At 48.7% G+C, this 23904-nt stretch overlaps 1 protein-coding gene across 2 annotated transcripts; it reads left to right on the forward strand.

Moving 5' to 3' along the window:
• The first annotated feature begins 1931 nt into the window (after positions 1-1931).
• On the forward strand, positions 1932-21596 carry LOC116979853 (organic solute transporter subunit alpha). Of its 2 annotated transcripts, XM_033031746.1 has the most exons (9): positions 1932-2079; positions 8128-8219; positions 10477-10631; positions 11430-11503; positions 12625-12783; positions 15614-15725; positions 19072-19218; positions 20524-20629; positions 21357-21596. In XM_033031746.1, the coding sequence occupies exons 1-9, from the start codon at positions 2048-2050 to the stop codon at positions 21542-21544; spliced, it is 1065 nt and encodes a 354-aa protein (XP_032887637.1). In that variant the 5' UTR covers positions 1932-2047; the 3' UTR covers positions 21545-21596. The 2 variants fall into 2 exon arrangements, with proteins under 2 accessions (XP_032887637.1, XP_032887638.1); XM_033031747.1 differs by lacking the exon at positions 8128-8219 and having other exon boundaries at positions 1980-2079.
• The last annotated feature ends 2308 nt before the right edge of the window (positions 21597-23904 follow it).

Raw genomic sequence — 23904 nt, forward strand, 5'->3', positions numbered from 1 at the left:
GAAGGAGGGTCCCAACCCGAAGCGTCATCTGTCCATTCCCTCCACAGGTGTTGCCTGACCACTTTGTGCTTTGTGGGGGAATGGGATGTGTGAGCTGGCATGGACTTGAATGGGCCAAATGGCCTCCCCCTCTGTCTTCAGGAAGTATGCACATAACTAACAGCTGAGCATGGGGAGATCTGTGATCAGCATTGACATTAGCAGTTGCACACTTGCACCTCTTCCAAAATATACATACATCAGTCCCAGAGGGAGGATGTAACTTGAGCACGGCGCACTTACAATAAGTTCAGTTTAGAGACTACATGGTGGAAACAGTCCCTTCGGCCCACCAAGTCTGTGCCGTCCAGCGATCCTCCCTACAGTAGTTCAATCCTACACACTAGGGACAATTTACAGAAGCCAATTAACCTGCAAGCCTGCATGTCTTTGGACTGTAGGAGGAAACCAGAGCACCCGGAGAAAACCCACGCGGTCACAGGGATAACGTTCAAACACCGTACAGAGAGCATCCGTAGTGAGGATCGAAGCCGGGTCTCTGGCACTGTGAGGCAGCAAACTCTACTGCTGCCTGCGCCACTGTGCCACAAATAAATAAAGACACTGTTCAGACTGAATTCTTGTGGACAGGCAAGGCTGGGTTCGTTTATTATTGAAGCCATATGCACAGAGAAACAGTGAAAAAGTTGTGTTGCATGCTATCCCGATAGAACATCTAGATGTGAGCACAATCCAACCATGCAGGATACGGTGTTCCAGCTACAGAGAAAGTGCAGATGAAAGAAAAAGTGCAAGGGCCACAACAAGGTGGGTTGGAGGATCGAGAATTCACTCTTAGCTTGTGAGAAGACCATTCAAGAATACATACATTCTTGAATATATATACCAGTGTTGCCACTTTTGTGGAACTATGTACCTGCACTTATACCTGAGTATATATACTGTTGAAAAACAAACAAACAAACAATGATAGTGCAAAGACAAAACCAATGCCCCTAAGTCTATGTAGTTTGGAGCCTATTTGCAGGTTGTAACGTTCAATAGCCTGATGGTTGTAGGGAAGGAGCTGCTCCTGAACCTGGATCTTATGGTTTTCAGACTCCTGTACCTTCTTCCTAATGGCAGGAGTGAGATGAGTTTTGGTCTCCTAATCTCAGTTTTGGTCTCCTAATCTGAGGAAAGACATTCTTGCCATAGAGGGAGCACAGAGAAGGTTCACCAGACTGATTCCTGGGATGGCAGGACTTTCATATGAAGAAAGACTGGATAGACTCGGCTTGTACTCGCTAGAATTTAGAAGATTGAGGGGGGATCTTATAGAAACTTACAAAATTCTTAAGGGGTTGGAGAGGCTAGATGCAGGAAGATTATTCCCGATGTTGGGGAAGTCTAGAACTAGGGGTCACAGTTTAAGGATAAGAGGGAAGTCTTTTAGGACCGAGATGAGAAAATCTTTTTTTACACAGAGAGTGGTGAATCTGTGGAATTCTCTGCCACAGAAGGTAGTTGAGGCCAGTGCATTGGCTATATTTAAGAGGGAGTTAGATGTGGCCCTTGTGGCGAAAGAGATCAGGGGATATGGAGAGAAGGCAGGGATGGGATACTGAGTTGGATGATCAGCCATGATCATATCGAATGGCGGTGCAGGCTCGAAGGGCCGAATGGCCTACTCCTGCACCTATTTTCTATGTTTCTATGTTTCTATGAGAGCGTGGCCAGGGTGGTGTGGGTCTCTGATGATGCTGGCTGCAAAACAAATGGTGTCTTTCTGCAAGCAGCTCACCAGCAAAGAAACAGAGGGGCCAGAGGGAAAGGGAAATGCTGCTTTTTTTAAATCTGAAAACTGAAGTCTCTGTGGGAAGTGGAGTAGCCAATAGTCTAAAGGTTAACTATTCCTGGTAGTGAAGCTTGACAGAGGTCACATTCTGGAGTTCAGTGCTCACTAACTCTGACCTCGCGTCGGAAAGCTCCCTGCACAAATCCATTTACCCCGGACACTCACAGCGCTGGTCTTAACCGCGCCAGGGATCCCGAGACTGCCAAGAAGATGGATGTAGCTCACCCCGAGGAAGTGACCAGGTAACTGATTCCAGGACATCGAGACACCGTTTCACAGCTCTGAGCCTGTTCTCACTGGAGTTTAGAAGGATGAGGTGTCCCCTCATTGAAATTTACTGAATTGTGAAAGGTCTGGATAGAGTGCATGTGAGGAGAATGGTTCCACTAGTCTAGGACCAGAGGGCACAGCCTCAGAATAAAAGGACGTACCTTTAGAAAGAAGATAATGAGGAATTTCTTCAGCCCGAGGATGGTGAATCTGTGCCATTCATTGCGGAGACCAAGTCAATGGAAATGTTTAAGGCAGAGATTGACAGATTCTTGATTAGTAAGGGTACCAGGGGTTATGGGGAGAAGGCAGGAGAATGGGGTTTGAGCGAAAGATAGATCAGCCACGATTGAATGGCAGAGTAGACCTGATGGGCTTAATGGCCTAATTCTGCTGCTATGTCTTATGAATTTATGAAAACCACAAGATCATTGGCCGCTTGGAGTTGTGGAACTGGGATTGTTATCAATCTTTTTTTGTGTCTGCTGAAAAAACCCTCAAATGATTCAGTTCTAGAAATAAACTTACGGCCACGTGGGGCAATTTGCGTGCAGCAAGATCTCACACACAGCAATAGGAGAGCGAGCAGGTAATTGTTGACTGGGGAGTGGATGTGGTCAGTGGAGACACAAGGGGCCGCAGATGCTGGAATCTTCAGTGAAACACAAAGTTCTGGAGGAACTCGGTGGGTCAGATGTGGCCCTTGTGGCTAAAGGGATCAGGGGGTATGGAGAGAAGGCAGGTACAGGATATTGAGTTGGATGATCAGCCATGATCATATTGAATGGCGGTGCAGGCTTGAAGGGCCGAATGGCCTACTCCTGCACCTATTTTCTATGTTTCTATGTTTCTATGACAGCATCTGTGGAGGGATTGGACAAAGTGACTTTTTAGGTCAGACCCTTCTTCCAGACAGCCAACTGTGATGACCTGGTCTATCGACCGTCTCACTTCCTAGACAGAGGCATCACATTTGTTGATTTCCGATAATTGGAGACTGTCCCAGTTTGTAGATAACACTAAAATCAGTGGTTTGGTGGACTGCAGTAACTCTGTGGGTCAGGCAGCACCTCTGGAGAAAAAGGGTGGGTGGCGTTTCAGGGTCAGAACCCTTCTTCAGACTCCATCTGCAATGATGGTTGTCAATGATTACAATGAGGTCTTAATCAACTGGGCTGAGGAATGGCAGATGGAACAAGTCATCAGGACAGACAACGTCTCTGGAGAGGAGGAATGGCAATCGTTTCGGGTCGAGACCCTTCTTAAGACTGAGAGTCAGAGGAGAGAGAGTCTCGAACCGAAACGTCACCCATTCCTTTTCTCCAGAGCTGCTGCCCATCTAGCTGAGTTACTCCAGCATTTTGTGTCTATCTTCGGTGTAAACCAGCATCTGCAGTTCCTTCCTACACAATGGTAGATGGGGTTTAGTGCAGATAAATGAAAGATGTTACATTTTGTTAGGGGGAAGTAAAGGGAGAAATGATTACACTAAATGATCAGGCCCTGGGAAGTGATGCGGAGGAGAGACGGACCTAAGGTGAAATGATTCAATGATACTTCATTGCCTTGTTTTTGCATCCAACCCGGTAAAATCACACAGTAGACCTCACCTAGACAGTACACAAAGAGTCACCACGTTTCTGCCGCTGATAAAGTTACAACCAGTTCATTGACCAGTCTTATCTTCTCATTGCCGCTGTACGTGGTCACAGGGGCCCCCTCGCTGGGACCCCCTTCATTCTCATCGGGCCCCGTAGTAAATAGATACACATAAGGTACATAGTTCCATGAAATGGCAACACTGGCAGACAAGGATGGTGAAGAGCGAGCTTTCCTCATTAGTCAGATACATTATATTACACTTGTACAGGTTTAGTTTAATTTAGTTACTGTCATGTGTGCCGAGGTACAGTGAAAAGTTTTGTTTCCCTGCTATCCAGTCAAAGGAAAGACTATACGTGAACACAATCAAGCCGTCCACAGGTAAAGGAAAAATAGTACAACATTTAGTGCAAAGATATAACATTGAAATCTAATGAAGTGCGATTAAAGATGGTTCAAAGATCTTCAATGAGGTGTAGGAACAAACTGCAGATGCTGTTTACACCAAAAATAGATACAAAGTGTAACTCAGCGGGTCAGGCAGCATCTCTGGAGAAAAGAATTAGGTGACGTTTCAGGTTGACTTCAGACTCCAAAGTCCCGAATCGTCACCTATTTCTTTTCTCCAGAGATGCTGCCTGACCCGCTGAGTTACTCCAGCATTTTGTGTCTGTCTTCAATGAGGTGGATGGAAGGTCAGGCCTGCACTCTAGCTGTTGAGAGAACCGTTCAGTTGCCAATAACAACCGGGAAGAAACTGTCCCTGAATCTGGAGCTGTGTGTTTTCACATCTCTTGCCTGACGTGAGAGGGGAGAAGAGGGCGTGTGAGACTGGTCCTGCATTATGCTGGTGGGGATGGAGTCAATGGAAGGATGGTTGTTTTGTGTGTTGGTCTGGGCTGCTTCCACCACCCTCTGCAATGTTATGCAGCAAGGCTGCATTCGGTGCACTGTGCACAGTTCTGTTACCCTGCTAGAGAATGGCATTATACTGAAAAAAGTGCAAGAAAGGTTTACGAGGATATTAACGGGTCTGGAATGTTTGAGACTGGATAGGCCCTGTCTTTTATCTTTGTCTCTGATAGGCTATGTCTCTTATCCCTGGTGTGTAGGATCATAAGTGATTGGAGTAGAACACGGCTATTCGGCCCTTCAAGTCTACTCCGCCATCCAATCATGTCTGATCTATCTCTCCCTCCAAACCACATTCTCCTGCCTTCTCCCCATTACCTCTGACACCTGTACTAATCTAAGAGGCTGAGAAGTCATCTTACAGAGCTTTATTAAATCATGAGTGGCATAAATAAGGTTAGGAGTCACAGTTCTTGGCATAGATAAATTCAACATTAGAAAGCATTTGTTTAAGGTGAGAAGGGAAAGGTTTAAAGGAACCCGAGGGGCAACTTTTCCACACGGGACGCGATGGGTATATAGAACGAGCTGCCAGAGGAAGTGTAGTGGCAGGTATAATTACAATGCTTAAAATACATCCAGAGAGGTACATGGAAAGGAGTGGTTTGGAAGGATATGGGCCAGGTGTAGGCAAGTGTGAGGAGCTTGGTTATACAATTTGGTTGGCATGGACAACTTGGGCCGAAGGGCCTGTATCCATAGAGTCATACAACATGAAAACAGGCCCTTCGGCCCACACTGACCTACATGCCCCATCGACAGAAGATAGACACAAATGCTGGAGTAACTCAGCGGGAGAGGCAGCATCTCTGGAGAGAAGGAATGGGTGGCGATTTGCGTCGCGATCCTTCTTCAGTCTGAAGAAGGTCACCACTCTTCTCTTCTTTTCAACCCATGGGTGAAGGTCACGGGGATATGGTGAAATGTCTGCACTTGGTGTTTGACAATCGATATCGCTACAAGTTGGTGATTCCTATTTAAACTTACCCATCACCTTGCAACATTTGCTACACTGATGTAAAATGCTGATTTAAATGACCTCTATTTCCTTGTTCCTTGTTACGCTGACTCAACAGGAGGTCCTGACTTTGTAATTGCTATGTGTACCGATATACAGTGATAAGCTTTGTTTGAGTGCAGTCCAGTCAAATCATACCAAACATAACAAAGCCATACTCAAGTTCAACAGGTAGTGCAAAGAGAAAAATACCAGAGGGCAGCGTATAGAGTTACAGCTTTATAGTGTAACAGAGAAAGTGCAGTTTTTAAAAAAGGGCACAGTCTGCAATGGTTTGAAGATCGGGCCTGCACCCTGGCTTATGGGAGGTCCATTCTGTAGTCTAATAACAGTGGGGAAGAAGCTGTCCCTGAATCTGATGATACTTGCTTTTAAGCTTTTGTACCTTCTCATTGGGGTGAGGGGAGAGCAGGGAATGAGAAGAGAGAGGGTGTGTGTGGTCCTTGATTATGCTGGCTGCTTTCTCAAGGCAGTGGGTTGAAAGGGAAAGGTCGATCAGACTCGATGGGCCAAATAGCCAAATTCTGCCCCTGCTGCTTATGAACATATGTGAAGCGTAGATGGAGTCAATGGTGGGGAGGCTGGGCTGTGTGTCTTATCCCTGTCCTTGCATATCTGTACATTCTTGTTTATTTTTAAACTTACATTTTATCCTGATAATGCACTCTTCCCGCTTATTAACCCCCGGTTGCCTGAAAATTCCCAGTCTTGGGGTCGTACAGCACAGAAACAAACCTTTCAACCCAACTGATCCATGCTGTCCAAGATGTCCATCTAAGCTCGTCCCATTTGCTGGTGTTAGACCCATATCCCTCTGTTCCTCTCCTACCCAGTTCCCTGATCTACCACCAGCCCTTGCTACCGTGTGTGCTCCAGTCATGACTAACCCCACCATGGGGGCCTTGAGACTACCCCCACCCACGGGTGGTTCAAGACCATTCCCACCCACACTGTCCCCACCCATGTCCTCGTACCCCTGCCATCATCCACCCCTACCTGGTTGAGCACCCATCACCGTACTCCACTCTGACACCACACAGAATCTCCCTCCATTAACCACATACTCCATCTACTACTGGGGCAGCACGGTGGCTCAGCCTTAGAGTCGCTGCCTCACAGCGCCAGAGATTCACGTTCAATCCTGAACACGGGTGCTGCCTGCATGGAGCTTGTATATTCTCCATGTGACCACGTGAGCTTTGTCCGGGGTTCTCCCACGCTCCAAAGACGTGCAGGTTTGTAGGTCAATTGGCTTCTGTAAATTGATCCCCATGCATAGGTTAGAACTAATGAACGGGTGATCACTGGTCGGCATGGATGCGGTGGGCCGAAGGGCCTATTTCCTCATTGTATCTCTAAACTAAACTAAACTAAATTAATTAAACTAAACTACTCAACTTCTCTGCAAAATCATTAAATCAATTCATTTAGTTATCGTCATAAAAAAACTGCAGATACTGGTTTACAAAAACAAACAGCGGGTCAGGCAGCATCTGTGGAGGACATGGATAGGGGAGGTTTCGGGTCGGGACACCACCTTTGCTGTGAATACATGAATCTCATTCCAAAGACTTTGTGAGTTTTGTTAAAGATGTGCATATGTCTTCTCTCACGGGGGGGGGAGGAGCGGAGGGCAGTGAGGGAGGGGGGGTGGGGTGGGGGGGGGGGGGAGGGGGGGTGGTGGGGGGGGGGGGGTGCGCCCATATGGTCTCTCACTCATTCACCCACAACTCTCCCCACAGCCGAGGCATCACAGGGAACAGGTTCCCCAAGTCACGATGGTGAGGGAGAGATATATCAACAAGCTTCTCTCACCATAGCTTATACCAAAACAGAAGAGCTCACCCTTTTTCCACTGTCAAGGTCATGCCAGTTAATTTGTGTACGGTAGAGAGCATCCTGACTGGTTGCATCACGGCCTGGTTCGGCAACTCGAACGTCCAGGAACGAAGGAGATTACAGTTATCTGGGGTGGACTCTGCCCCGTCCGTCTGGAGCTATTCCTGCCCCAGCCTCACAGTGCCAGAGACCAGGGTTCAATGCCGACCTCGGGTGCTGTCGCTGGGTGATGGAGTTTGCATGCGACCGTGTGGGCTTCCTCCAGGTGCTCCGGTTTCCTCCCACATCCCAAAGACGTGCAGGTTTGTAGGTTCATTGCCTTCCTGTAAATTGCCGGGAGTGGATGAGAAAGCAGGATAATGTAGAACTAGTGTGAACGGGTGATCGCTGGTCGGCATAGACTCCGTGGGCCGAAGGGTCTGTTTCCATGGTGTGTCTCCAAACTAAACTAAACCATCAATGGGGATTGGAAGTTGGTAACCAACCCATGGAGGACCTTACCATGGATCCACATCATGATCTGATGAAGGGTCTCGACCTGAAACGTCACCCATTCCTTCTCTCCAGAGATGTTGCCTGTCCCGCTGAGTTACTCCAGCTGATTGTGTCCATCATGATCTGAAGTTTGTGTCTCTTCTTTCATTTGAAGGTTTTCTCCAGATATCTTGGAGTTGATGGAAAAGTTCAACGTTTCTGAGGCGTGCTTCCTGCCCCCTCCGATATCCATCCAACTCATACTGCGTAAGTCCAGGTTACGTCACGTTGATAGTACAAGTCATACAGCAGAGAAACAGGCCATGCCCATGCCCACCTTTCTTGCTATCTACACCAATCTCGCCTTCCCTAATTATGGCCTTATCCGTCTACACTTTGCATGTCTGAATTCCTCTTAAACTGGTCTGATTCCAAGTTTAAAGGTACACAAAATTGCTGGGGAAACTCAGCGGGTGCAGCAGCATCTATGGAGCGAAGGAAATAGGCGACGTTTCGGGCCGAAACCCTTCTTCAGACTGCTTAGTTTAGTTTTGATATACAGCTCGGAAACAGGCCCTTCGGCCCACTGAGTCCATGTCGACCTGTGATCCCCATACACTAGCACTACCTTACACACTAGGGACAATTTACAATCTTTACCAAAGCCTATTAACCTACAAACCTGAATGTCTTTGGTATGTGGGAGGAAACCAGAGCACCCAGAGAAAACCCACGTGGTCACATGGAGAACACACAAACTCTGTACCAACAATACCCATCATGAGGATTGAATCTGGGTCTCTGGCGCTGTGAGGCAGCAACTCTACCGCTGCCCCACTGTGCCGCCAAGCTCCTTGTCCATAATATCACCAATGATCTGTCATAGACCAGCCACATTAAAGTGACATCAGGAAGCCACACCAACGCCTCGACTTCCTCAGGAGACTGAGGACATTCAGCATGCCTCTCGTGACTCTTACAGGTTTCTATGGATGCACCAGAGAAGGCATTCTGTCCTGTTGCTTCACTGCTTGGTTTGGGTACAACTCTGCCCAAGGCCCAAGAGTTGTGGATGTAACCTAGTCCATTACACAGACCAGACTCCCCACCATCGACTCCACCTGCACCACACTGCGTCAGGACAGCAGCCAACATAATCAAAGACGTGCCACCCTGGTCATTCCTTCTTCTCCCTGCTCCTGTCTGGCAGGAAGTATGGAAGCTTGAAAGCGCGCACCACCAGACTCAGGAACAGCTTCTTCTCCTCTGTTATCAGGCTTCTGAACGGTCCTTCCATAATCTAGGGCACTGTCCTATTCACCTCTAATGCCCCTGTCCCACTTAGGAAACCTGAACGGAAACCTCTGGAGACTTAGCGCCCCACCCATGGTTTCCGTGCGGTTCCCGGAGGTTGCAGGTGGTTGCCGGAGGTTGCAGGTAGTGGAAGCAGGTAGGAAGACTGACAAAAACCTCCGGGAACCTCCGGGAACCGCACGGAAACCTTGGGTGGGGCGCAAAGTCTCCAGAGGCTTCCGTTCAGGTTTCCTAAGTGGGACAGTGGCATTAACCCATTGCGGACATTGGACTTTGTCGCTGGCACTGATGTGCCACAATGCTGAGAACTTAATTCTGCACTCTGCAACTTCCCCTTTGCTCTACCTATTGTACTTGAGTTTGACTTGATTTATTTATGTATAGTGTTAGCTGATATAATTGGATAGCATACAAAAGAAAGTCTTACGCTGTATAATGGTACACGTGACAATAATAAACCTGAACGTAAATCACCTCCTCTGGTAACGTGTGTGTCAGATATCTACCATTCTTTTTGTGCAAAAACCTATCTCTTGCGATCTCCTTTACAACTCCTTAGACATGCTGCTCCCTCTTGTCTTTGATACCCCTACCATGGCAGAGAGATATTGACCTTGCACCCTATCCATGCCTCTTGTAACCATGTGGCCATTCCTCAGCCTCCGACGCTCCATGGAAAACAAGGCAGCCTATCCAATCTCTCTCTGTAACCAAAGTTCTCCCATCCAGAATGGGGAAACAAACAACTGCAGATGCTGGTTTGTACCAAAGATAGACACAAAGTGCTGGGGTAACTCAGCAGGTCAGGCAGCATCTCTGGAGAAAAAGGATGGGCAATGTTTTGGGCTGGGACACTTCTTCAGACTGGATTTAGTGTCTTTCATCAAAATGCTAGAGTAACTCAATGGCTAAGGTAGCATCTCTGGAGAACATGGATAGATGACACTTCAGTCTGAAGACGGTTCTCGACCCGAAACGCCACCCATCCTTTTTCTCCAGAGATGCTGCCTGACCCGCTGAGTTACTCCAGCACTTTGTGTCTGTCCTCCAATCCAGAAGTCCTCATCCCCACCCCGTGGCCGGTCTCTGCTCTGTCCACCGGTTGGACCTCAGTTTGGGCAGATCTGCTCTGTACCTCTCCACCTCAGGCCTGGCCATGCCACGCCATGTTTCCACAGTGACTCTCTCTACCACCCCTGTCCTTGTGCAGAGCTGACGTGGTTGGACATTGGTGTCTTCGCCGCATTGACCGCGATGACTGTGCTCACCATCGCCATTTACCTGGAGATCACCTGCTACCTGATGGACAAGGTGAAGTGTCCCATCAAGAGAAAGACTTTGATGTGGAACAGTGCAGCTCCAACCGTGAGTTCCTCCGTCCTTCCCAATCCCACCCCCTCAACTCCATCCCCTTGATCCCACCAGGTCAACACCTTTCCCTCAATACAATCATGAGTTTCCTCCTTCCTCCCAATCCCACCGTGGGTCAACTCCTGCATCTCAATTGCACCTCAAAGTCATCTTCATCTCAAAGTCAATTCCATCTACCTCCATCCTCCCAATCCCACATGGCCAAATACACCCTCCCAATCCCACCGTGAGTTACTCCATCCTCTCCGTCCCACACGTGTCCACTCCTTCTCCTCAATCCAATCACCAGTTACCTCCTTCCTCCCAATCCAACCCCGAGTCAATTCCGTCCTCTTCGTATCACCGATTTGAAAGGGAATATTGGTGGCGTGGGGAGTAGATTTGCGGAAGACACTGAGATTGGCGGGGAGGTGAACGAGGGAAGAAAATCATCTATGATGACAATGGGATCTTGATCCGTTGGACCAATGGGCAAAGGAATGGCAGACAGAGTTTAATTCCAATCCATGGGAGATGTTGTGTTTGGCGACGCCAAGCCAGGACAGGATTAAGAGTAAATGGTAGGGCCCTGGAGAAGAGAGAGAACAAGGGGTGCAGGTAGATAGTCCCATGACAGTGGTGACACGGGTGGGCGTTTGGTGTTCTTGCCTTCATTGGTCAGGGTATTGAGTACAGGAGATGGACACAAAGTGCAGGAGCAACTCAGCGGGTCAGAAAAAAAGGTCTGCAGGGGTCATTCTCTGTTCACAGGGTCACGGCCCGGCCTCGCTGACCCTCTGCTTTCTCCCGCAGGTCATCGCCATCACTTCCTGCCTTGGTCTCTGGGTCCCACGAGCCATCATGTTCGTGGACATGGCGGCTGCCATGTGAGTGGGACCGTACAGTAGGACAAACTAACGCACACGCCTGGCCCTGTAACACACGCCTGACCCTATGACACAGGCCTGACCCCATAACACAGGTGCAACCCAAAACCACAGACCTGGCCCTAGAACACACCTTGACCCTAAAGCACAGGCCTGACCCTGTAACACAGGTAGGGTTGCCACCACTCTCACTCCCAAATAAGGGACAAAAAGTCAAAATAAGGGACAAATTCCTGACGGCAATTCGTCGCCCGACTCGGCCGTGGCTGGGTGAGCGATGAGTTGTCCCGGGTGCTGGACTGCACACAAAGCCCAGCCGACATTGTGCGGTCCGGGCCGAAACTCCTCAGCTGGCCCGCCGGCTGGGCTTTGTGTTCTGCTGCGCGCAAAGTCCGGCACCCCATCCAACTCATGAACCGATGATCGGCCATGAGAAGGAGGGGTGGTGGTGTCGGCGGTAAGCGAAGGTCCGAAGGTCGGACAGCTGGCCGGGCTGCCGAACGACAGAGCCACGGGCGAGGCGCTGCTGCTGCTGCTGCACTCCATGGGCTGCACTACGTCGGGACGGGTGAGGCGGGGCCGGACGTGGCGCTCCGACCCGATAATCCCCTCGACCCGAGTAATAGCAGTAAAATACGGGACAAGGGCTGTTTAGACCAATTTAGCCCAATATACGGGATGTCCCGGCTAAGACGGGACAGTTGGCAACCCTAAACCATAGGCCTGGCCCTACAATACAGCCTGGACCTGTAACCCAGGCCTGGCCCTGTATCCCGGGCCTGGCCCTGTATCCCGGGCCTGTCCTTGTAACCCAGGCCTGGCCCTGTATCCCAGGCCTGTCCTTGTAACCCAGGCCTGTCCTTGTAACCCAGGCCTGGCCCTGTAACCCAGGCCTGGCCCGGGACTACAGTCTGCCACTAAGATACTCCACTGACTGGTTCCCACAGACCCGACATTATGACATTCGACACCAGCCATTAACCCTGGCTCTGACCCTTGCCTGACCCATCGACTCTACCCTTTGACCTTGACCCCAGAGAGATGCATGACCCCAGGGTGGTAGTCTGAGTCTTGGGGCCGAGGGGCTGAAGCTGCGGGATCTGACTGTGCCTTCCCCACAGGTACTTTGGTGTTGGCTTCTACCTGATGCTGCTGATCATCGTACAGGGGTACGGTGGAGAGGAGGACATGCTCCAACACCTGGCCACACACACCATCCGTATCAGCACCGGGCCCTGCTGCTGCTGCTGCCCCTGTCTACCCCAAATACACCTCACACGGTGAGAGGCTGCAGCCAGCACGCACCGCACACGGGGAGAGAGGCTACGTGCAGGGCAACGGGAGAGAGGGAGAGAGAGAGAGAGAGAGGGGGGCCAAGAGGAGAGAGAGCGAGGGGGGGATAGAAAGAGATAGACAGAGAGAGAGTAGATAGAGGGAGATAATGAAATAGAGAGAGAGAGACAGAGGGGGAGACAGAGAGAGGGGGGGGGGAGGAGAGAGAGAGAGAGAGAAAGGGAAAAAGGGAAAGCTAGAGAGAGACAGGGAATGAGAGACAGAGAGAGAAAGAGAGAGAAAGAGAGAGAGAGAGAGAGAGAGAGAGAGAGAGAGAGAGAGAGAGACAGAGGGGGGGAGAGAGGGAGAGAGGGGGAGAGAGGGGGAGGGGGGGGGGGGGGGGGGGGAGAGAGAGAGGGAGAGGGGGGGGGGGAGAGGGGGAGAGAGAGGGAGAGAGGGGAGGAGAGAGGGGGAACAAAAGAGAGAAAGAGATTTAGGTTAAATTATTGTCACAAGTACTCAGATATTATTTTGCATACAGCTTTGTTTTGCATGCTATCCAAACAGGTCAGATAATAGCGTACACAAATACAATCAAATCACACTCAAGTACAATAGATAGAGCAAAGGGGAAGATACAGCACTTAGTGCCTTTTTTTTACATTAAAAAAAATCATTGCATTTATTGGTGGTTGAGGCAGAAACAATAGTTGCATTTAAGAGACTTTTGGATAGACCATAGGACATAGGAGTAGAATTAGGCCATTCGGCCCATCCTGTCTACTCTGCCATTCAATCAAGGCTGACCTATCTTTTCTTCTCAAAGTCATTCTCCTGGCTTCAGAAGTGTGAAAACGCACACCTCCAGATTCAGGGACAGTTTCTTCCCAGCTGTTATCAGGTAACTGAACCATCCTATTACTAACCAGAGAGCAGCCCTGACCTCCCATCTAACTTAATAGAGACCCTTGGACTGTCTTTAATCGGAATCTACTAGACTTTATCTTATACTAAACATTATTTCCATTATCCTGTATCTGTAACTATGGATGGCTCGATTCTAATCATATGTTGTCTTTCCGCTGACTGGATAGCAAGCATCTAAAGCTTTCCCCTGTACCTTGGTACACATGACAATAAACTAAACTCACCTTGACATCCTTAGCCATCACAAATCTATCAATCTCCGCTATAAAAATACCCAGTGACGTGGCCTCCTGTGTTATTTAATGATAGGTGTATAGATGTGCAAGGAATTGATAAGAGTTAGTTCAGCATAGACATGGTGGGCCGAAGAGCCTGTTCTTGTGCTGTACTCATCTATGTTTCATATTTCAAACTTCAGTGCCGCTTGATTAAAATCTATCTAAAGGCACATTAGAAATTAAATAGAGATTTCGGAGAGGTGAAGTGGGGAGGGAGCCAGATGGTCTTGTGCATGAAGCATTCGCATTTTGTGTTTGGTTTTGTGACCAGCATCTGCATTTCCTTGTGCTAAGTTCTTTGGCTTGGGGTTGGACTTGGCTGCCAGGGTGGGACAGCAGCACCACCGAGTGGGGAGCCGCAGTACTGCAGAGGCGCGCCGGAGAGTTTTGGCTCCTCTATAATCTTTGGTTTTGGCCCCGAACCTGTCCACGCTGGCAGGTCAGGACTGCGCTCGGTAGCACCGCCAACTGGGAGCAGCTGGGACTGCAGGTGGAATGCTCAGCGGAAATCTAATCCAATTCAAGGTCTGGTTTATTAACCTTTTAAAGGACAGAGTACAGTGGCAGATGTAGAAACAAGCAACTGCAGATGCTGGTCTACAAAAGGACACAAAGTGCTAGAGTAACTCAGCGTTTAAGAAGGAACTGCAGATGCTGGAAAATCAAAGGTAGACAAAAGGCATCTCCGGAGAACATGGATAGGGGATGTGTTGGGTCAGGACCTTTCTTCTGACTGACAGCACCCTTTTTCTGACTGAGTCTAAAGAAGGGTCCCAATCCAAAAAAGTGTCTGTGCACATTCACATTCTCGTGCGATGCTGCCCGACCCACCGAGCTACTCCAGCATTGGATGTTGTCAATCTGGACAGGGTGCAGAGAAGATTTACGAGGATGTTGTCAAGACCTGAGGGTCTGATCTATAGGGAGAGGTTTGGCAGTATAGGACTTCATTCCTTGGAGCGCAGGAGGATGTGGCGTGATCTTAAAGAGGTGTGACTCTACGACTCCAGGGAACAAATTACTGGAAATGCCGCCTTGGTTTGACTCCAAGAGTCATAGTCACACAGCACAAACACAGGCTCCCTGACCCAACACGTCCATGCCAACAGACCCTTCGGCCCACCGGGTACACGCCAACCAGCAATCACCCGTTCACACTAGTTCTCCATTATCCGACTTTCTCATACACTCACTACACACTGGGAGCCATATCCCTCCAAACCTATCCAGTCCATGTACCTGTTCAAGTGTTTTTTAAATGATCTTATATTACAACATAATGTAGGAACAGGCCCTTCGGCCCACTATGTCCGTGCCGAACACAAGGCCAAGACCAACTCTTTTCTGCCTGCACCTGATCCATATCCCTCCATTCCCCGCACATCCGTGCCTATCCAACCTTGGAATGTGTATTCCCCCAACCCCATCATAACACTCCTTCTTTAAGGCATTGCCTCTGACCTTTACTCACCCGCCCCAATGTCTCCTGGCGTGGTGCGGTGAGCCTTTCATTTTGCAACCCCCCTACTCCTATAGGTGCTACATAAATGGAAAACCAGCATGTCCTCTAGTCTTCTCCCCGCGACGTTCTGCTGACCTTTGAGGACTTTAATTCCTCTTTTGATCTCTGCAGGCAGAAGTACAAGATCTTTGTGCTGGGAGCTTTCCAAGTGGCTTTCCTCCGGCCTGCCCTCTTCTTGCTGGGCGTGGTCTTGTGGACAAACGGCCTCTATGACCCAGATGATGTGAGTTATCAAAACCCTCAATACCTCTGCCCATTGGTATCGGCATTGGTTTACTATCGTCACGTCTACCGCGATATTGGGCCGCCCGATGGCGCAGCTGGTAGTGCCACTGCCGCACTGCACCAGAGACCTGGGTTTGATCCTCACCTCCGGTGCTGTCTGTGTGGAGTTTGCACGTTCTCCCAGTGATCGCATGGGTTTCTACCTGTTCTTGAGTTTGAGATGCGTGTTGGATTTCATTTTGTGTTCAGTTCCCATCCCTGGTCTCCCAGACACACAACTCGCCATAACCACCATTATATCGTATCCATTTAGTTTTTGAGATGCAGCGCGGAAACAGGCCCTTCGGCCCACCGAGTCCGCGCTGACTAGTGATCCCCATTACACCACCACACACTACACAGTGGGGACAATTTACAATTTTTACCAAAGCCAATTAACCTACAAACCTGTACATCTTTGGAATGTGGGAGGAAACCGGAGCACCCGCGTGGTCACAGGGAAAATGTACAAACTCCATACAGACAGCACCCGTAGTCAAGACTGAACCAGGCATCTGGCTCATTGGGTGGTTAAAGTATCTCACCTGATCTTGACTACTCTGCAAGTTCATCATATGACCATCACATCAATCAATCAATCTATCAATCAATCAATCAATCAACCCATTTTATTCGTCACTTGTACATAAAGTGCAAGTGAAATGAATTTGCCAGCAGAAAAAATGAACACACAATGAAAAAAGAACACACAAAAACACAATAAAAATTTACATAAACATCCACCACAGCATTCATCAGTGTGTGGAAGGCACAACATTTGGCCAGTCTTCCTCCATTGGCCAGTCCTCCTCCACATAGAAACATAGAAACATAGAAAATAGGTGCAGGAGTAGGCCATTCGGCCCTTCGAGCCTGCACCGCCATTCGATATGATCATGGCTGATCATCCAACAGTATCCCATCCCTGCCTTCTCTCCATACCCCCTGATCCCTTTAGTCACAAGGGCCACATCTAACTCCCTCTTAAATATAGCCAATGAACTGGCCTCAACTACCTTCTGTGGCAGAGAATTCCACAGATTCACCACTCTCTGTGTAAAAAATGATTTTCTCATCTCGGTCCTAAAAGACTTCCCTCTTATCCTTAAACTGTGACCCCTAGTTCTGGACTTCCCCAACATCGGGAATAATCTTCCTGCATCTAGCCTGTCCAACCCCTTAAGGAGCAGAATTAGGCCATTCGGCCCATCAAGTCTACTCCACCATTCAATAATGGCTGATCTATCTTTCCCTCTCAACCCCATTCTCCTGCCTTCCCCCCATAACCCCTGACACCCGTACTAATCAAGAACCTATCAATCACTGCTTTAAAAATACCCAATGACTTGGCCTCCACCGCCATCTGTGGCAATGAATTCCACAGATTCACCACCCTCTGGCTAAAGAAATACGTCCTCATCTCCATTCTAAAGGTTCTGAGGCTGTGCCCTCTCCCACTAATGGAAACATAACTTGCAACGTACAACTGTGACACAATTTGCCTGGTAATGTTTAAGAGGCTTTTAGACAGGCTTGTGGGTATGCAGGGGTAAAGCTGATGAGATTAGATTATCGTGGCATTATGTCTGACACGGAAATTGCTTCAGTGTTCTATCTTCTGTGCTCTCCAGGATGCTGACTCTGGAGACTGAAGTACAATCAGTTCTCCATCCCAACATTTCCCCAACACCATTTCCCGACCAATACTGATCTCATTTCTCTCTCTCACTGGGACCCTGTGTCCCAACATTTCCGGCAGTTGATTTGTGACCTACTTTGTGAAGTGTCAGGGGAGTCGAGAGCGTTTAATTGTCTGATTCACAGTAACTCAGCGGGTCAGTGTGAAGAAGGGTTCTGACTTGAAACGTCATCTATCCATGTTCTCCAGAGGTGCTGCCCGACCCGTTGAGTCACTCCAGCATTTTGTGTCTATCTGCGGTGCAAACTAGCATCTGCAGTTCCTTCCTGCATGTTAATTGTCAGATGTACGGACACCAGAACAATGAAGTTCTTCCCTGCTGCAGTCTAACAGGCCGGTAAACACTAAGCACACAGATAATATATAACAAACTAAAATTCAATAAATTGATCGCCCAAAGTTTGATGCTTTGACCACATCAAAGTATATCCTCAATTTCTTTGCTTCCCATTCCACGTTCTACTCACACTGAACCCACATCAAGACTCTCAAATCTAACGGTCTCTTCCTCACCGTTTTATTGATTTCCTCTTTAACTGACAACACCATGACACCTCCTTCCTCTTCCTGAGTTTGACTTGAGCATCGGGTTCCCCTTTGACTTCACTTCCCATCCCTGGTCAGTCCACACCCATCTCTCCCGAACCTGTTTAGTTTGGTCTATTTTACCCCCAGGGTCAGACACGGAGGAAGCTCCCTCCGCACAGTCTCATCACATACTCCTGGGGTTAGACACAGAGGAAGCTCCCTCCACACTCCCAGGAAGGACACAGATTAGACACATGGTGAAGCTCTCGCTACACAATCCATCGTACGTGTGATATTTCCCCCATTCCCCCCCCCCCCCCCCCCCCCGCTCCTTCACTAGATGAACCGCCCCCTCCCTCGCACCAGTGCAGTTTAGTCTGCATGCAAGCTGGAGCAACTCAGCGGGTCAGGCAGCTTCTCTGGAGAGAAGGAATGGGTGACGTTTCGGGTCGAGACCCTTCTTCAGACTGATGTCAGGGGAGGGGGCGGGACAGAGATAGAATGTAGTCGGAGACAGTGAGACTAGTTGGAGAACTGGGAAGGGGGAGGGGATGGAGGGAGAAAGCAAGGGCTATCTGAAGTTAGAGAAGTCAATGGTCATACCGTTGGGTGTAAATTACCCAAGTGAAATATGAGGTGCTGTTCCTCTAATTTGTGCTGAGCCTCACTCAGGTAGGTTAAGACGGACTGAGTGGAGGTGTTCAGTGAAACGATCGCCGAGCCTGCGCTTGGTCTCGCCGATGTAGAGAAGTTGACACCTGGAACAGCGGATGCAGTAGATGAAGTTGCAAGTGAACCTCTGCCTCACCTGGAAAGACTGTTTGGGTTGGATGGAGTCGGGGGGGGGAGGTAAAGGGACAGGTGTTGCATCTCCTGTGGTTGCATGGGGAACGTTTCTGGGGAGGGGGTGGTTTGGGTGGGAAGGGACGAGTTGACCAGGGAGTTTCGGAGGGAACGGTCTCTGCAGAAAGCAGAAGGGGTGTTTACCTTATCTTTTACCTTGATCTGCATGCATTTGCGCTTGGCCCTGCACTCACTCTGACGCATCTCCTGCATTGCTCCCCGCTGCATGACTCAGTGGTCCTCCACCAGCATCTTCCTCTGGCTGAACCTGTTCCTGGGTGTTTCCACCATCCTGGGGCTGTGGCCGGTCAACGTCCTCTACCGACACTCCAAGGTGCTCATGGCCGACCAGAAGCTGACCTGCAAGTTTGCTCTGTTCCAGGTGAGTGAGCCACTGCTGCCTTTAAACTCTGGGATAGAGAGGGCCACGCCGCTGGCTGACAGCATCACAGAGAGAACAGGGGGAAGAAAAGACAATACGCAGTGGCGCAGCTAGTAGAGTCACCCCTTCACAGCACCAGAGACACACAGGTTCGATCCTAACCTTGGGTGCTGTCTGTGCGTGTGTGAGGTTTGCGTGTTCCCTGTGACCGCATGGGTTGCCTCCCACATCCCAACGATGTGCGGGTTTATAGGTTTGCTTAGTCTAGTTTAGTTCATGTGGTGCATGACAAGCTTTAGTTTAGGTTCATTGGCCCTCTGTAAATTGCCTCCTGTGTGTTGGGAGCGGTTGACAAAAGTGGGATAACATAGAACTAGTGTGAATGGGTGACCAACGGTTAGCATGGATGCGATTACACATTACATAATGAAATTCATTTTGCACATAAAGTGACAACAGACATCAACTCTGTAGGGGAGTGGGTAGAACAGATGATGCCCTGGTTGGTTTGCTCCTGGGCCTGGCCAAGCTGGCCATTCGTGGGTCACGGTGCCAGGCAGACGAGGGCTCTGCCCAAGCTGACTGCCTGGCCTATTATGTCCGTGCCAGGGTGTCCCTGGAAAAGGAACATGCGGTGTCCAAGGGCAGCGTGGAAGTTTTCAGAAATTCAGAGTTCATAAATTCTAGGAGCAGAATTACACCATTTGGTCCATCATGTCGACTCCGCTATTCAATCATGGCTGATCTATCTTTCTCTCTCAAACCCATATCCATTGACTTGGCTTCCACAGCTGTCTGTGGGAATGAATTTCACCGATTCACCACCCTCTCACTAAAGAAATTCCACCTCATCTCCTTTCTAATAGTATGCCCTTTTATTCTGAGGCCGTTGCCCTCTGGTCCTAGGCTCTCCCAGTGGTGGAAACATCCTCTCCACATCCACTCTATCCAGGCCTTTCACTGGTAAATTTCAATGAGGTTTCCACTCATCCTTCTAAACTCCAGCAAGTGCAGGCCCAGTGCCGTCCAGCTCTCATCATATGTTAACCCAATTATCCCCGGGATCATTCTCGTAAATAATCCCTGTCATCTACCCATGTAATCCCAGGGACCATTGGGCAACTGGATCCTGGTTCAGGGTTGCAAGAGTCATTTGATATTTAGTAATAAGAATATTTGTATTTTTTTGTATCATGGAGGTGGGTGCAATGTTATTGTTTATTTTATAAATATTATTATTGTAAATAAATGAATATATTTCGTTTTGATTAGAAAAAATACCAACTCTGTTCTCACATTCCAAAGGCTATCCTGATCCTGTCCTCGCTACAGAATTCCATCATTGGAACACTGGCGGGAGCGGGGCACATTGGCTGTGCTCCTCCCTATTCTGCAAGGACCAGAGGACAGCGTAAGTAAGCCCAACCTGAGAAAGACCCTCCCATTCAATCTCCCCCTCCGCCTCACCCATTTCTTCCCTCCCCCCCTCCTTTGGACATTAAGTCTTCAGACTTTAGAGAGACAGTGCAGAAACAGGTCCTTCGGCCCACCAAGTCCACACTGATCACCCATACACTAGTTCTATCCTACACACCAGGGATAATTTACAGAAGCCAATTAACCTACAAACCCGCGCATCTGGGGCTTGGGAGGAAACCGGAGCATCCGGAGAAAATCCACACGGTCTCAGAGAGAACGTACAAACATTGTACGGACAGCATCCGTAGTCAGAATCTAACCCAGGTATATGGCGCTGTAAGGCATTAACTCTACCGCTGCACCACTGTGTCCCCTTATACCTACAGTCCTTCCTCTAGCTTCACAATTCACAATTCTTCGATACTTTTCGTCTTACACTTTCTGTCTTTTCATCCCTGGCCTTTATACAACCATCTGCCTATACTATCAAAAAAAAAACTCACCTGTATCCACCTATCACTCGCCAGGCTTTGTCCTGCCTCACTTCTCTTCCAGCTATCGGTCCCCCCCCCCCACTTACAATCAGTCTGAAGAAGGGTCCAGACCCTAAATGTCACCATGTTCTCTAGAGATGCTACCTGACCTGCTGAGCTACTCCAGCACTTTGTGTCTTGTTTTGTCAACCAGTATCTGCAGTTCCTTGTTTCTACGCTCCGCAGAAATGAACAACCAGCTGTTGATTATCGAGATGTTCTTCGTTGGTATCCTGACGCGGATTTCCTACAGGAAGAGGGATGACCGACCGGGACACCGACATGCCGGTGAGGTCCAGCAGATCGACAGAGAATGTGAACAACCAGCCATCGCCGACCAACAGGCTGATCACTCCAGCGTCTCCCACATATAAACACAGATCAACAACATAACTACTTGGATTAAAATGTGAGATTTTGCATGGAGAGGCTTAAAAATGTGTCGACTTTGTCCCCAGTGGCAGCATTCTGATACAGTTGGAATATCACGGGGTCCAAAGCCATGTTAAACAGCCCCGAGGTTCGAGCATAAATTTTACTTACTCCAGATCAAAGATATTCCTAAGTGACCGGTTCTTTTGTCCCAGTGGTGTAGCGGTAGAGTTGGTGCCTTACAGCACCAGACACGCAGGTTCAATCCTGACTACGGTCGTTGTCTATACGGAGTTTGTTCTCCCTGTGACCACATAGGTTTCCACTGGTATCCTCCCACGTCCCAAAGACGTGCAGGTCTGCAGGTTAATTGGCCCTCTGTAAATTGCCTCCAGTGTGTAGGGAGGGGATTGTCACAATGTCGTGGTGGAGAAGCATGTGTGGTCCTGAGATCCTGAGAGCGATGCCGTCTGGAGCTATGCTCCTGGTAGGGCCACCCATGGCGGTAAGGTCGAGGGGGAGGTCTCTGACAAAGAGCAATCCAACCAAGACAAGCTGGAACAGGCGGAGGACGATGGCTGACCTTAGTGGAGCATCATGGCTGGGAAGGCGGATGAAGGCTGCAGCAGAAAAGGGTCTCCAGTCGTCTTGTACTCCATGCCACTGGATCCTGACCCAGGCCTGTCAAGGACCGTGGGGTGGCTGTCTGTGCACCAGTCTCCCCACGTTAAACAAAGTCACGCACAGGCGTCCTCCATGTAGGGAATAGCACCCTGGAGACACCCATGGTCAGCCATGACTGAAGGGGGCCTAAGAAGTAGGGAGTGGCTGAGAAAGTGGGATGACACAGAAGCAGTGTGAATGGATGGTCGGCATGGACTCTCTTCACCTCCCTTCACCACCTCCAGTTTAAATTCCATTTGGAATATTTTGGAGGACCAAGAAACCAAGAACCAAGACTCGGTGGGCCAAAAGCCCTGTTTCCACGCTGTATCTCTCAACTAAACTTAACGTCCTGTTTCTGTGCCTCTTTATCTCTAGCACAGTACTCCGCTGTATCTCTAAAACTAAATCTAAAACTAAAGATAGACAAAAAAAGCTGGAGTAACTCAGTGGGACAGACAGCATCTCTGGAGAGAAGGAATGGGTGAGGTTTTGGCTCGAGATCCTTCTTTAGACCCAAACCGTCTCCACCCAAAATGTCACCCATTCCTTCTCTCCAGAGCAGCTGCCTGTCCCGCTGAGCTACTCCAGCTTTTTGTATCTATCTTCGGTTCAAACCAGCATCTGCAGTTCCTTGCCACACATTAAATCTAAAACTACCCTGTTCAGCACACAGAAATCTGTTTCCACTTTCCTCCATTTTAGTCTCAATTAAACGGTGCCTATTTTCCTCAACAGCTCATTAGGAAAGCTAATGGTACATCAGCCTTAGTAAAGTCATACAGCACAGAAACAGGCCCTTCGGCCCACCACGTCTCTTGAATTAATTGCTGACTTTAGGAGACCATGTGCCACATTTTTAATTGGTGGGTCGATGGTGGAGAGTTAGGAGCTTCAAATTCCTGGGCGTTAACATTTCGGACATCATAAGTCAGGGAGATCAGGGACAGTTGCTTCCCAGCTGTTATCAGGCACCTGAACCATTCTAACACCAACTAGAGAGCAGTTCTGACCTAAATTCTACCTCATTTGAGACCCTTGGGCTATCTTTAATCAGGCTTTACCTTGCAGTGAGCGTTATTCCCTTTATCCTGTATCTGTACACGGCTTGACTGTAATTATGTATAGTCTTTCCGTTGATTGGATAAGACGCAACAAAAAAGCTGTTCACTGCACCTCAGTACACGTGACAATAATAAACTAAACTAAACGAGATCACCATTCTCCACGAATGACAAACTCATTGGAAGAGCAGGGGAGACAATTCACACACTGGCTTGATGCAAGAGAAAGCAGGCGAGAGGCAGAACATTATAACACTTGTGGTTTAATCAGACAATTTCCCACTGTTTAACAGCCGTGTTGATTAAAAGATCAGCATAGAATCCACTTATCGACAACATGCAACTTTTAAAAATACCTCAAACCCACAATCTTTGCATTTCAATCTTTTGTTGTTTTTTTTGAAGTTAAACTCTTCCCCTCGCTAAATTAGATAACAAACTTTGATGAGAAGTCTTAACAATAGTAAAAAGACGTACGTTTTTTTTTAATGTGGTTTCCCTTGAAGCGATCCACAAGGCTGGCCCTAGAAACAGAGGTTGGCCATTGCATAAACTAAACTTTACACTGCGGCACTGACTCTCCTCCCCCTCACTTGGTGCTGAGGAGGTGGATTGTAGTTTGGGACTGATTTCAC

This window comes from Amblyraja radiata, chromosome 13 (genome assembly GCF_010909765.2).
Source record: "Amblyraja radiata isolate CabotCenter1 chromosome 13, sAmbRad1.1.pri, whole genome shotgun sequence".
Lineage (NCBI taxonomy): Eukaryota > Metazoa > Chordata > Chondrichthyes > Rajiformes > Rajidae > Amblyraja > Amblyraja radiata.

What these genes read in the sequence shown, in the direction of transcription:
- LOC116979853 (XM_033031746.1), top strand. Translation starts at nt 2,048, where the DNA reads ATGGATGTAGCTCACCCCGAGGAAGTGACCAG. An exon ending in GCCTCTATGACCCAGATGAT is followed by an intron (nt 15,726 to 19,071) that starts GTGAGTTATCAA and finishes TGCATGACTCAG; the next exon opens with TGGTCCTCCACCAGCATCTT. An exon ending in GCAAGTTTGCTCTGTTCCAG is followed by an intron (nt 19,219 to 20,523) that starts GTGAGTGAGCCA and finishes CACATTCCAAAG; the next exon opens with GCTATCCTGATCCTGTCCTC.